The sequence below is a fragment of the Sorghum bicolor genome, chromosome 1 (genome assembly GCF_000003195.3).
Source record: "Sorghum bicolor cultivar BTx623 chromosome 1, Sorghum_bicolor_NCBIv3, whole genome shotgun sequence".
NCBI lineage: Eukaryota > Viridiplantae > Streptophyta > Magnoliopsida > Poales > Poaceae > Sorghum > Sorghum bicolor.
In genome coordinates this window covers 67681849-67697003 of record NC_012870.2, presented here as the reverse complement: position 1 = coordinate 67697003, position 15155 = coordinate 67681849, and the positions used below count along the sequence as shown (strand labels likewise).

The following is a 15155-nucleotide window of genomic DNA, read 5'->3' as shown; positions in this document are numbered from 1 at the left end:
TGCAATAAGAAAAATTCAAGAATGGTGTAAGTCAAATAGTACACCAATTGATTTGTCAAGCTATTTCAGGCCCGGGGCTGAAGTGTATACAACCCCAGAAAATGGCACCTTTCATTTGACATTTGTTTATAAAGAACGTGAAATAATGTTCTTTATTTATGGAAGAAATTTGTACATCTAAGATTGGCAGGTTGGAAAGGATAAAATATTTGAGATAAGAGAGAAGGAGGACTTGACCAACCATTTCATTCAAGACCCAAAATGCATTCTTATGAAAATGGGGTAAACTACAATCGTCTGTGCAAAGATTGCAAGTTAGGAAATATGAGAATAAGTTTTAAAGCAATGACAGATGGTTTTGAGGTGTTGCACAAATCAAAAAGTCTATCTGCTGATGTTATGGAAGCGTTGGCTTGCTTTGCTGTCAATGAGCCTGAAGGAGTACGCTTCGAGTGGGTTTTAGAGGATATTTTGGAATCCTTTGAGATCTCTTTAAATTTGGACAGCAAAAGATCTCTATCAACCTATGTTTGGAGTTATTCATATTACTCGAGTGAATATTTAAAATGTGCTGATTGTATAGCAAATGGACAACCAGTGCCAGAGATTACAAATAGACCGCCAGGAAACATAAAAGACCTTCATGAACTCAGAAGCCTGATTAGAGTTCCATTAAGGACTGCTCGTAATAAGTTTTCTAAGAAAGATGAATCAAAGAAAGAGTCACCCGAGCCTTCTGCTGTTTGGCGGCCACCCTATGCTGATGGCGTTGATGGGCTTCTTAAGGAAGAAGAGCAAGAAGGAATAAGAAAAATTTAGAAAAGGAGGCAGAATTAGAGGAGTTGAAGCGAGACGAGACAGAACCAAATCAAAAGGCTAAAGTGCAATTGGAAGACCAAGAAATAGTTGAGACAGAAGTTAAAGATCAGCCAAATCTGGAAGATAACACAGGCGGTCCATCATGACAAGGCATTTTTCTGAGTTGAATGCAGGATGTATGTCATTTGAAAATGGCAGAACTCCTGGTCTCATGGGTTTTGGTGAACATGACATCATTGGAATTTGATGCCCAGGTCGGCTGAATACAAGTTAGGGGAGTTTAGATCAATACTCTCACTGGATTTACTGCTGGATTTACTGGGCACCGAAGGTGGCCGAGGATTGCAAGATTTTTAAGGTGGTTTATAAGATAAAAACCAGGTAAGCATGTGCGCTTATATTTGAATTGCATTGTGAGTTACGCATAGACCACATGGAAAGAACTTCACTAAGAGTTATGCATTTTCAGAGATCCTGTGAATGTGATAAGGTGTGGAGACAGCTTTTAGATCACAAATATCAGACTTGTAGTCCTAACATTTTCCAGGCTAAAGCATTAGGGTCCTCTGAATTTTTCAAAGTCATCATGTGGGATATTCAAGCAACAAAGATGGGTTACATTTGGAAAAATGGTAATAGTAGAAAAGTGTGCTTTTGGGAAGATAACTAGCTGGACTCTTCTAGCCTGGCCATCCAATATTGGGAATTATATAGGTTAGTTAGAAAAATAAAACTATTGTCGAGTTGTGGGATGGGGTGAATTTGAAATGTACGTTTAGGAGATTAGTAGATGATAGGTAGTTTCTTATATGGGAAGAAGTTTTTCAGTTAGCTACAACTATTTCCTTTGAGGACAGTGATGATGCTTTAATCTAGAAGTTTAACTCTAATGGATTATATTCTACAGTCTTTATATAAAGTAGGTAACTTTAGGGGAGTCCAGCTTGTCTTAGTTTCTTCCGTTTGGGATATCAAAGTCTCTCCTAGAGTTTACTATTTTCTTTGGCTGCTGACAAAAATTAAGCCGTTAACTAGAGAACTTAGGTAAAAGAAAGGTAGAAAATAATCTCTACCTGTTTTGTGATGAGATTAACTAATTCTTTCTCATCACAAAACAGGTAGAGATTATTTTCTACCTTTCTTTTACCTAAGTTCTCTAGTTAATGGTTTCATCCACACCAGTATCGCTGTTTTTTTTACTGTGTGGTAGCTAAGTATATGATTCTCTGCAGGGAAGACAAGAAAGCTTCTTTGCAAGTCAAGATTGGGAGATCAAGGTCTTAGCTTGGTTTTGTGGCTACCTGGTGTGAATGATTGGTGAAGATCATGGGAGGCAAGCTTTGCTCCAGGGGATGATGACAATGATACTGGTGTGGATATAGATGTTTTGGTGGATCTGAAGAGTTTCAGTATCTCGATGGTTCAACAGAACCACCAAGTTTTTTTGAGATGTTTTAGCTACGTTCTTTTCTTTGCGTTTGTTGGTCAGTCATTTCTAGGAGTTGGTGGTCATGAAGTCGGGTGGTTTATTGGTACTGAGTGCTTAACTGCTGGAGATGGTATGCCACCCCAATGTGTTGTAAACGGTTCAAACCGTCTTTTGTTTAATGCTAAAAAAGGCTGAGGCCGTTGGTCCTAAAACTCTAAAATAAACGTCTCTCCACTCAATCCTTGCCCTAGACTTGACTGAACCATCTCATCCTGGAGCTCATGCCATGCAGGAATCAAAGAAATTATGCATGCGGGAGCACTACCAAGTGCTGTGATGAAACCATATCTTATTATCAGGCCAAAAACATCACCAGAGCTCTGAGACCTTGTTTAGTTCATGGGTCATATGGGATGATGGAAGGGGTGTTCAAATTTTGATTAAAAAACTAATTACATAACTTGTCTGGAAACTGCGTGATGAATTTATTTATTGAGCCTAATTAATCTAGCATTAGCACATGTGTGTTACTATAGCAATTGTGGCTAATCATGAACTAATTAGACTAAAAGATTCATCTTGCAGTTTTTATGCAAATTATACAACTAGTTATTCTTTTATCTATATTTAAATCTTTATGTATGTGTCTAAACATTTAATGGAATGGATAAATTGTTTTTGAATGAACACTAAATGGGGCCTGAATAACGGAGGAGACCACCGTGAAGAAACAAAAACAATACATACATGCTTCTATAAAAGAAATCGAATTCCCATGTTATTCAAGTCATACGGTGATGACTCTGACATTCTGAGCCGTCTACCGACATACCATAAAGTGAAGTTTGAGATTTGTTCAGTAACTCTTTATTCGGTTGTGTCAGTAAATCCTGTTATGATTCAGGGTCTGTCTAGATGCACCTAAAAATCTAAAAATTTATAAGATTCTCCATCACGGTTGAGCCCCCTCGTCAAATTAATCTGGCGTTGGTCAAATTAAACATGCATGTGACTTTTACAACTCTCATTAGTGTAATTAAAAATAAGTTTTTCTACATAGAGGGTACATAAAAGTTAAACTAAAGTTTCATTGCTATATCTCCTTTTCTTGATCAATGTCCCTAAATTTTTTTTTCTTTTCAATCCATTCTTTAAAGAGAATACAATCCCTTATATAATGGCCTTTCTTTCTTACAAAGCTTACACTTTCATCTTCTGAGTCATAAGTACCTAGCTCTTTTCCTTACTACCTTCAAGAATGAAAACATGAGGATCCTTTTTCTAAAATATATTCAACAACAATCAACAATAATGAGCATAAACTTTGAAATTTTGCTCTATTATATATTACCATTGGAAAGAAATAGAATACAACATCATTTTTATACATTAATTCCACATCACCATTGGGTAGAAATAGGATTAAGGCATGGAAAATTCAATTGTTTGAAAAACATTCTTCTGTACTCCTCAGAATTAATTTCTCCCGTTGGTTCGAATTTAATTAGAAGATTATCAATGTCATTGTAGCGGAAACATGAAAATACATTATTCTATTTTAGGAGCATTTCTTGATTTTTTTTCTACTCTCTCGAAAAAATCAGTTTGATGCAAAATTTTATCAGAGATTTAAACTTTAAATATAGACTTGTAATATTGTTGTCATCAACGATGGTTAGAAAATAACAATATTATAATTTACTGAATAACTTTTCCTTCTCTTTAAATTGAATTCTCCCACTGGTTCGGATTTAATGAGAAGACAACAATCTTTAACTTTGCAGCAAAAAACGTGAAAACATTCTTGAAATACAATTATCCAGAAGCAATTTTCTATACTCATCTATTCTCTAAAAATTATTATGTTGGTTTAGATTTTCACAAAGATTCAGCTTCAAAACTCAACATAATTATCAAACGAAAAACTTCTAGAAAATAAAACAAATTCTCAAGATTACTTTGCAATTTGGCCTGAAGCATGGTAGGCCCAAAGTTCTGCTCGCACGTGCAGCCCAGCAAGGCCCATCACCACGACGCTCCCCCGCGCCCATCTAGATCGGATGGCACTAGGCAAATGGTGGGAGAGGGCGCTGGTGGAGGAGCCAAGCGAGGGGTGGTGGGCCTATGGAGACGTGGGAAAGGGCGTCGTGGAAGAGCAAGCAAGGGAGTGGCACTGGGCAAATGGATAGAATGGAGAAGGAGAGAGGAGAGAGCCCTAGTGCGTTCTAGTACAAGGCGCTGCTGCGCCGTGGGCAGTGCTACGCCAAGATCTGCGGCGCGGTAGCATCAGCCACGTCAGTCGTCATGTGCTGAGGCCGTGACACATTATCCGTGTTGTCGTGCTGTGGCAACGTGGTTTCGCCATGCTATGGTTGTAGACACAACAAGAAATGTTAGTGTTTTTTTCAAAAAAAGAGTGTTTGGTTTAAAAATAGTTTAAAAAAGTGTTAGAAACAAGTCAAAAAAGTGGTAGAAATAAAAAAATTCTTTCGTGAGCGTTTGATTTTTTCTCCAGCCATACGTCGAAGATGTAGCCGGTTAAATGGACCGTCGCTCACCCAATTTTTTCTCAGAAGACGGCAACTACTGATGCCGGGTGTTGGGTCCTAGAAGTAAGGATGCAAATAGGGCGACAGTGGGCAGCCCGCCCCACGTCTGCTCGAGCCGCAAGTTGTACGTAAGCTATTAATGTGGCAGCCCACATGTTGCCGCTATGTTTTGTGGGTTGGTGCGGCAGCCCGCTAAGTCGGAGCATCGCCACTGTTGCATCCATCTTTTTTCCTACACGGCTTCCTCCTTTGGAAGACCATGAGCTCCTTGTACGAGAAAGCAGAGATGTTGGTCAAGATCCCACAGGATAGTCGACCATGCACATGGAAACATCAACTGCGGGCTAGCAAGGAAGAAGATGATCTACATCGGTGGGGCCTTCCACTCCATCTCCGCAACTCATGACGCAAACCACATGGACGCCACTCGCTATGGCTGTTTAGCAGCAGGCGCGTTGTTGCTGTTGTGCCAAGGTCGCTGTTAACAGTGGAGATGACATTGATCATGTGTACTTGATCTTTTGTTTTCTAAATCTTTTCTATGATGGAAATAGGTTGTGATCTATGATGATATTTGGTTGTGATCTGTGACGATCTTCATGTGATGTTGATTCAAATTTGAATTTAAGTCGTATTTGAATACAAAATTTGGGCCTATAGCTAACGTGGAACTAGTTGATGTGGCAACAAGTGACTTGGCGACAATCCACGTGGACCAAATCTATGACGTTTTAGATCATCACAATACCCTTTTGCTATGCTTCCTAACCATGCAATCCATGACGGAAATAAATACGAATCTGTGACGGCTCAATCCGGTGCAACAAATGTATGACGTGAGATACATGACGGATTTCTCGTTCGTCATGGATAGTTGACAGTGACGTATTTTTGGCAATCTGTGACCAAATCCATCGTCATGTAAAACACCAATCCTTGTAGATCTACGCTAGGTGGAGGAGAGGTTGAGCACGAGTATGACAACGACGGGAAGACGGACGCAGCTCGCGTCATCGGCCACCACACCTGTGGCTTGCCCATTGATGCGAAGGTATGTGGGTTGCCACTGGGATGAAGCGGGCTGGACGTTTCAGCCCACCTGTCTAAGTGGGTTAGATTTCAGTCTCATGTGGGTTAGTGGCAGAGACAACCTAGTGGGTTGAAGTGGCAGCCCGCCCCACGTTGCATCTTTAGTCGCTGTTGCTGTTGTGTCAAGGTCTCTGTTGGATCTGCGCTAGGTGGAGGAGAGGTTGAGCACGAGTATGACAATGGCGGGGAGACAGACGCAGCTCGCGTCATCGACCACCACACCTGCGGCTTGCCCACCGATGCGAAGGTATGTGGGTTGCTACTAAGATGAAGTGGGTTGGACGTTTCAGCCCATCCTGTTTAAGTGGGTTAGATAGATTTTAGACTTTTAGCCCACCCTATCTAAATAGGTTAGATTTAGTCTTATATGGATTAATGACAGAAACAACCGTTAGGGCACTCTCAATGCTACAAACTACATGTAGTTTCTATACCTATTAATTTTTATAAACATATAAATAGATAGTTTCTATAGAATATTTTTTTTATCCAATCACATTCATTTTCTCTCCATTCTTAGTCAATCATATCACTTCATATCTTGGATTTTGTGTAGACATGATTTCTAATTTAGACCCAGTTTCTATAACTTTTGCTCTTTCTCTTTAATAACTCTCTTGCCACATCAGTAAAATACTTAAGTAACACTGCAATTAATATTTATAAAAACTACGATAATTTCTGTATTGCGAGTATTGTTACCGTGGCAGCCCGCCCAACCTAGCATCTTTACCAGAAGCCTGCACCCGACGCAGATCAACACGCGCGCGCCTTGCCCTCCTCAAGCCGAATCCTTCTGCACCACGTCCACAGACCAACTAAACAGCATGGGTCCACCTGTGCAGTGGCAGTCAGACCACGTGCACCGGGTGCACGTGTGGCGCCACGCTTCCGGGCAAGGGCAGTGGCACGCGCTGAATTACCAGGAAAGTTAAGGCCGTATTGGTACGAGCACCGTAGCCCCCGTCCCTCTCTTCTTCTTCCCCCTTCCTAGCGGCACGGCACCAGGCCCGCCCTGGTGGCATCTCCGTAATTTCGCGCCTCTTCGCCGCCACGGGGGGTGGGGGTGGGAGGAGGAGGCATGGGCAACGCCAGCGGCCGCGAGGAGGACGCCGTGGCTGTTGACGGCGATGGCGCCGACGTGGAGGACGGCGGAGGGGACTCGTCGGTCCGCTCGTCGGAGCTCAGCTTCCCGCCGTACGGCAGCGGAGGAGCCAACCACGTGCGTCGCGCGTGCTCGGTGGGCGTCGTAGGTGGCGGCGGCGGCGCTGGATCGCCACCCGGGAGCCCCGGCCACTCGCTCTCGCCGCGGATGTTCGTGCCCCAGGTCAGATCACGAGATCCCGACCACTATGTCGGTTCGCTTGCTGGTTTGGTTGATCCAGGGTTTGGTTTCCTATGCTTGTTTTGCTCGGGAGGTGGTCGGGTGATCTGGAGATGCCCGTGATTTGGTTGGTTGGGTTAGGGTCCAATGCGACGAGTGGTCGCGATCTGGAGGTGGCTGGCAAGGTTTGGTGTCGTCCGAATTTGCTTGTGATTGATGCCAACCGACAGCCGTCTTAGATGAACCAATTTAGCTGCCGTGAGCGTGCAATTTCGTGATGTTATTTGCTAGTTGCTAACTTCGTAGCTTAACTAGTAGCTTGCGCTCGCAGTGCGAAACGATTTTTTTTTTTTTTTTGGCACCCATCAGAACAACACGAAAGCTAACTTTGGCTGGTCCTTAGTCGTTATCAGCAGTAGATTTTGTCAGAATATTTCATTGATGATACTTAAGCTGTCAGACAGTCCATTGCTGAACGGGGAGCTTCAGTGTACTCATGTTGTTGATTGGTCATATAACAGAGTTATTGTTTCTTGAATTCGCACTTGATTGTCTAATCATCCATTAGATGGTTTATTAATAGTGATATGAGAAATTAGTGTTGAGATTGATGCTCCAACGAGCTCTGTAGTCTGTACAACTAGATTACTCTGCGTCTGTGCGAGCCTTTCTTTTCATGTATGTACACCAGCAACTAATTATTGCTCAGGAACAGGGAAGTTAGGTTTCTGGCGTATGTTGACATTGATATATACTTGTCTTGATGATACTTAGACTGTGTTGTCGCATGAACATTGATATATACGGTCAATGGCATTTTTGTTCTACTCTGGGATTTTCAAACTTATTTTGATAGTTTAGCACGATTATTTGAACTGTTTAAGAATTTGAGCTATTAACTCATAACTGAAAACCCCATAGCGATCTGTACAATTAAGGCCTAGCTTCCTACTATTTTCACGATGTTACTGCTTAACTTGGATTGATATTACAGACATTGTGTTAACATATTTTAATTAGAGGCCATACATTTTTTTACAAAGAGGATTATGAAATCCATGCCCTTTCTGAACCAATATTTATCTTGCATTTCCTGAGACTTTGCTCATATTTTAATGTATTTATGTGTCTACAGTATGCTGACATCTTATGTAATGCAGCATCACATCAAAATTTTGCTCATACCTCCCCAGTTTTTCTTTACTTGCATAAGTTAGCCTGAAAACAAAGAGACAAGATAAATGCAGTTACTACTCAATGCATTTGCTGCTCCGTTTATTTATTATGTTCTTGAATAGCTGACATTGACATGCCTCATAAGTAGAAAATAGAAATGTCGTAATTTGTTGTACCCATTTCAGCAACCTCTTGATTTTGAAATGGTGGTGTTTCTTCTGAAGTCTAAACCACATGAAACACAGGTGTTGCACAAATAAATACATGGAAATAAATTATTTGATGTTTAATTGATTAGGGCTTCAAAGGTAAATAGCAAATTTATCCATGAAATGCTCACTGTAGTTGTTAAAATATGGTCTTAAACTGCTTATGATGAAAAGCGAATGACATTAAGCACTAGGCTTCAGAATGGCTCAATAGGATGCTTCTCCTTTGCATAATGTATCTGCAGTTCAGATATCTAAAGCATCCTCTTTTTTTGCGTATGGCACAAAACTGCATGGATAGTTATAAGAAACAGGAAAGATCAATTACTTGCGGATGTGATGCAGCTTGTGGCATTGTGCATATATGGCTTGTGAGAAAACTAAAAACATTCACATAAATATGCTTGTTAATTTATTGTTAATTGCTCCCAATACTGTTTCAGTTAATAACTTTAAAGACCTAGTAGCATTTGTTACAAGGTTTCAGAATAAGCCAGTATTTATTCCCTTAAGAATGATAAAGAACTAGTTGCATTTGTAATTTTTTTCCTTTTTATAATTATGATGTGTCACAAGTCATCCTATATATGGTCCTACTCTTTTTGTCGTGTACAGTCTGAACCACAAAATTACAGAGTTGACACAGAACTGGTAAAAACAAGTGCATATAGTGTATGCAAGTAGTATAAAGTTAGGAAATTTTAACCTTTCATCCCTGTGTTTTGCTATGTGACCTTATTTGAGGTCAGTCAGGTTTTCTTAGCCTTGAGCCCTTGACCGGCCTGTTATAGGGTTTGTTTAGTTGCTTTATCAGAAATGTGGTGGCTTTCTGCCACAACTGTGGCAAACAATTTGTCTAAAATGTGAGAGCTATGTGCCTATGTTCATAGTTATTAGGACCGGACTGGACCGGCGGTCGGACCGGTAAAAGACCGAATCAGAGACTATAACGGTTCGGTTCACTTAAAAGACCGTTCGTGTAATCAGACCGGTAAAAACCGGTTGAACCGGCCGGTTTTTATGGAACCGGTGAAAAAACCGTGCATGTGAACCGGCCGGTCTGGGAATGGTGCTGTACTGCTGTGCGTGCACTGGCTGGTGGCATGCATCCGCTGTGCACCTGCCGCGTGGTCCCTACAGGGCCCCACCTGCTATGCTCGCGCACTCTTTTTGGCGCTCACGCTGATGGTTCGTTGATTGGACTTTGGGAGTACTGGACGTTTCATGTATTTGAATTTAAAATGTTTAAAACTTTTTCGTGCGACTTTCAAATTAGAAAAATAATATGTCCATTTTAATTATCTCAATGCTCTCTTCACAATAGTGCACTCCATTTTAGTATTTGAAAATGTTTGTAACGATGAATATCTAAATTACTATTTAGTTTCTTTTTCAATAATTTATAAGTGCTCCATATATTACATTTTCATGCGCATTTTCTGTTTTTTATCATCTAATTTGCATATGTAATCAACTACATGTTATTGGTTATTTATTGTATATTATTATATTACACCGGTTCAAAATATCTGTGGGCGGTTCAATTTATCCGGTCCAAAACTATCGAACCAGCGGTTCAACCGGTTCTTAACGGTTGGACCAGTGAACCATTGAACCGAAAGCCTTGCTGGTTCGATCTCCGGTCCGGTTCTAATAACTATTCCTATGTTACTACAAAATTATGGTATTTGAGTTGCGGACCAAACAATTTCTGCAGCAATCAAATTCTAACTTAAGCGTTGTATCTCTGTTCCAAGTTATAGTCCACTTTAGTTTTGTCCTTTTTTTTGTCGAGCAGCGCAGGAGAACTGCACGTTATTTCATTAAGGTAGAAAAAGATTACACTGGTCAAAATAAACCCAACACACACAGCCCCCACACCCTGGTCACTAAGTTACCGACGCGCCACAGAAAGAACAGAAACAAGCAGAAGCCTCAGAGCTTTAAGCTCCGTTAGGCAGCAACCTGAACACAACTTCCTGGAGTTTGGAGGCCCTTGCCAAGCACCAAAGGCCTCCCTCTGGGCTAACAGCCCTAAGGACCTCCTGAACGCTTGGCCTCTTATTGTCAAAGACACAAGTGTCGCAATGCTTCCAAATCTCCCATGCCACCAGAATTATCAAGGAGTTGAGGCCTTTACGTGGTTCTTTGGGGACAGCTGCAATTGATTTCTTCCACCACCTCGAGAAACGACTCACAGTAGGTTCCGGTGCCAACTGCAGCAGCCCTAACTGTTGCAAAATTAATGTCCAGACTTGTCTAGAGAAGACAAAACCTACTAGCAAATGCTTTAGTTTTGTCTTGGGTCAAACTTCTCTAACTTTGACTACTTTTATAGAAAAACGCATCAACATCAAATTAATTTCGTTAAATTGTCCATGTGTCTTGATAGGGCATTTATTTGAACTTGTATATGTTAATATATTTTTCTAAAACTTGGTCAAAGCTAGAGAAGTTTGACTTAGGACAAAGCTAAAGTGACGTATAATTTGGAACTGAAGGAGTAGCAACTAAAAAGCCGATAATGCGTTTACTAAAACATGCACGACAAAACTGTGGCTGCAAGCTGAACGGTTAATTAGTCTTTCATATAATGCCACCCCAATTGTTTTTGTGAACTTTATCAGTAATTGGAGCTGTTCCTTCTGTGGATTTTCAGTAGGACTACACAGAAGAAGCATTATTGGTTTATGTTATTTTTCGTGAGTATCTTCACATCGATTGAACAGGCACAGTGGATTTACTGTTTTTACTCTTATTTAAAGTGTCACACCATTCACTCCCAACACTTTGATAACTTGCTGCGCTATATTGTTCTTTGCTTATATTTCAAGCCACAAAGTTATCTTATTGGTCGTTTTCCTTTTACAAATTATTCTAACAAATGCAATATAAGTTTCTTTGAATTGGCGGAGTTCCTCTGATGCTAGAACAGTACCATTCATAACAATCCTGAATCTCATATTCAGCTTCTCATACTTTTTACCCTGCTCTTGTATTCTTTTTGGAAAAGAGATTTACTTGTCCTTTAATTACTGCTTGTTTTTCCTCTCAACAAGGTTTCTTCTTCAGCAAGTTGCTTTTCGAGAATGTCCTAATATAATAGTATCCAAGGCTCTTGATTTGTGTGGTCTTGACTAGGCAACTGAGTATCTTGTATTAGTGTCTCTTTTCTGCACTTTCTCAATGATGGAAGGCTAGAAGCTCGATGATCTTGCAGGATGAAAATCGAATGGTTTCTGCCTGGTGATATTCATTCAAACTTACTAATAGAGGGAAAAGCTCTATAATGGTAAAATGTGATGTTTGATGGCCAAGGATTTGGTTCAACGTTTTTCTTGTCCACCACTTCAGTCACTACCTACCTCCTTTGTCTCGACACCAATTGGTCCACTATAGACTTGTTGAGCATATATTTTGAAATCAGTCATTTGTCACCTGTTTCCTTAGCTAAATGTGTGTGGTATGAGCATTGCCAGTATATATTGATTAGGCCTGTTACTCCTGTATTGCAGACCCCTGTACCTCCACTGCAAAGAGCTGCTGATGTAACCCCAGTGTTCAACCAGATATTGATGAATGAACAAGAAGAAGAATACGATGGGCCCCCTCAAAAGGAAATTCCTGCTTTAATTGTCTGGACCCTTGGAGGAAAGAATGTATATGTTGAAGGATCATGGGATAACTGGAAATCAAGGTACAATAATTTAATTTATTTATATAATCCTGTTTAAGTCGAACTTTAATTCTCGAGATTGTTTGAATGTTTTAATAACTTCAGACTGCGGTGAATTTGATCCTGATATTGTTCATTTATACATGTTGCAGAAAAGCCATGCAAAAATCTGGAAAAGATTATTCTCTTTTGCTGGTACTCCCATCAGGAGTTTACCGATACAGATTTGTTGTAGATGGAGAAAGGAGATGTCTTCCTGATCTTCCCTGTGAAACTGATGCAATGGGCAATGCGGTTAACCTTCTTGATGTTAATGTGAGTATTAGTATTATTTTTTATGCCAAATACCTGAGCACAGCCAGAAAAAAAGTACTGGGTGAAATTATAACATGCATGACACTGCTGTGAACCATAAGCTTATTTGCCTTCCCTAACAAAAGAAAGAAGAATAGTTTTGTTCTGAGCTTAACTCAAGTTGCACATTCCATTTTCACGATAAAAACGAATGTGATGACAGTATGTAATTTGTTCTTTTACTGCTTTAAACTGTGATAGTCTATCTAATTTTCTGAAAGGTCATCCATTGGGAAATCAATTGTACCAATTGTGACGTTGTTTATAGTCAACTTCATTTCGTGGTAGATTGAGAAAGGTTTTACTGAGTTGAGAACTTTTAGCAGGTCGACGTGTCTTTTAATGCAGTAGTATGTACAAAGCTACTCGTGCCATCATCTATTTAGGTCCTCTGTTGAAATTATTCCCCGCAACTCTTATTGTGCTTGCAGGATTTTGTACCTGAAAGTGTTGAGAGCGTGGCAGAATTTGAGGCGCCGCCTTCTCCGGACTCTAGCTACAGTTTCCAGGCACCTGAGGAGAAGGACTTTGCCAAGGAGCCTCCTGCTCTTCCGTCTCAACTCCATCTCGGTGTTCTTAACTCACAGAACTCGGAAGAAAGCTGCGCGCGGCCGCAGCACATAGTCCTCAATCATCTCTTCATAGAGAAGGGCTGGGGCGCCCACCCTCTGGTGGCTCTCGGCCTAACCCACAGGTTCGAGTCCAAATATGTAACTGTCGTCCTGTACAAACCCATCGAACGATAGCAATAGCCCGCGCATCAAGAGCGGAAGTTAATGCTTGACAACTCACTGCGGGAGCAGCGATTGAACAGCGCCGAGGTGGTACATGCTTGTAAAAGCGGTTGAGGTTCAGGAGTATTTTTTCCGTGCCCTTAGCTTGCAGAACCTCTGGTAGTCTGGTTGTTAGCTGTACATGCTGCGCTGTCATGATGTTGGCCTTCTGGTTTGTTTATCCTGTTACAGAGAGCCAAGGCAACCTTAATTCCTATATACATGTCCGCTTGTCGTCGTCGTTCCTCCCCCATCCCATCCTCGTCCTCCCAGGGATGAACTGTGTGTAGAGGTGTCAGACTGAAAACCGTGGAAATCCACAGAAATGTTAGTTGCCAGGGATAGATCAAGTGATTCCTAGATTTTTGTTTGTTTTTGACTGGTGAAGACGATGTTTTTGTTATGTAATAAACTCGAGAATTTTACAAATGAGATACTGTGTGTTCAGTCTTTTCTATTCCGGAGCCAAAAAATTTTACACTGCCATTATGCACGGGAGTCACGGAGTGAGATTTGCCTAATCATTTGCTGCAGAACTCTGCACTAGATGACTATCATCTGTCGCGCTTGTTACTGAAATCGATGAGGTGTGGCATCTCGTCATGGTGATAGGTGCCGGTGGTCATCCTGCCGTGTTGTTGTTGGGGGAATAGTTGACCACGGTAGAAAAAAAACGACGGGAAAGGTTTGCGGCTTTGCGCACGGGCACGGGCGTGAAACGTCAAGTCCCTCCATGGCCATGGTGGTGCATTGATATCCGCGCTCGTGCTTGCCTGCCCGTGCGAGTTGAGACAAGGGGGAGTTGTGCTCGGGCATCCACGCGAGGTGCATGGTGTACGGGCGGCTCACCAACCGGCTGGGCCGGCTGGCTGGCTCCTGGCTTCTTCCGCCGCTTCCAAGCTCACTCCGGTAAATGGCGGAGCAGCAGCTCCAGCCGACGGGAGCGGATCATTTTGCCTTGGCTGCTGCTCTGAGCTGCGCCATTGCCTGTGTGCCTAGCTCAGAGCTGAGTGGCAGTCCCGGTGGCTGGCTGGCTGGCCTGGCCTGGCCGCACGCCCATCAATGATGCCTGTCTGCCCCACGCTCTCTCTTCGCCTGTCTTGAGCACGCCGAGGCAAGCAGGCGACGCAGCCGCGCGCCCTGGGCCCTGTGGCCCCCTCTCTTTCTCTCCCTACGTCTCTCCCTCCCTCATGGCAGTGCAGCCAGCCAGTGCTCGTGTCTCTCCCTGACTGCTGAGTCCCTCCTCCATCGGTCCATCCCTTTCACAATGATTCGGTCCAGTGTTGCGCAATCACAACTTCGATCCGTCGGCCGGGCCCCTTTGGCTCACTGTCACTCTCTCGTCCCCCCCTGTGCGCGCGTGTGGTGGCGTCCATCAGACCACCGGCAGCCGTGACGTCCACCGTCCTGAACGTGTGTCCGCCCCCCTCGCCAACGCGAACGGAACCTCCATCTTCTCATGCGTCATGCACTCAGCCATGCGTGGCCGCCGAAACGGTGAAACTCCGCGCGTCCTGCGTCGGAAATTAAGCTGGGCGTGTGCCATTGATAAACGCTCCCTGGTTACAATGGGGGCACGTACTACAGGACTAGAGGCACGGAAGAACCTGACCTGAGACTGAGAAGGGAAACAACCCCTCAGCCTCGCTCGCTCGACCGGGCCCCTCTACGTAACGTAACATACTCCTATATACGTACCAGAGCGCGCGAGAGTCTCGGCGCGCACACGGATCGTGGAAACCGTAGAACCAACAGGC

The 15155-nt window shown here is 42.5% G+C and overlaps 1 protein-coding gene across 1 annotated transcript; it reads left to right on the top strand.

The window, feature by feature from the left end:
• Positions 6848-13855, top strand: LOC8055914 (SNF1-related protein kinase regulatory subunit beta-1). The gene is made up of 4 exons (XM_002467905.2): positions 6848-7213; positions 12111-12292; positions 12424-12586; positions 13057-13855. Exons 1-4 carry the CDS (start codon positions 6968-6970, stop codon positions 13369-13371), a joined length of 906 nt encoding a protein of 301 aa, XP_002467950.1. The 5' UTR covers positions 6848-6967; the 3' UTR covers positions 13372-13855.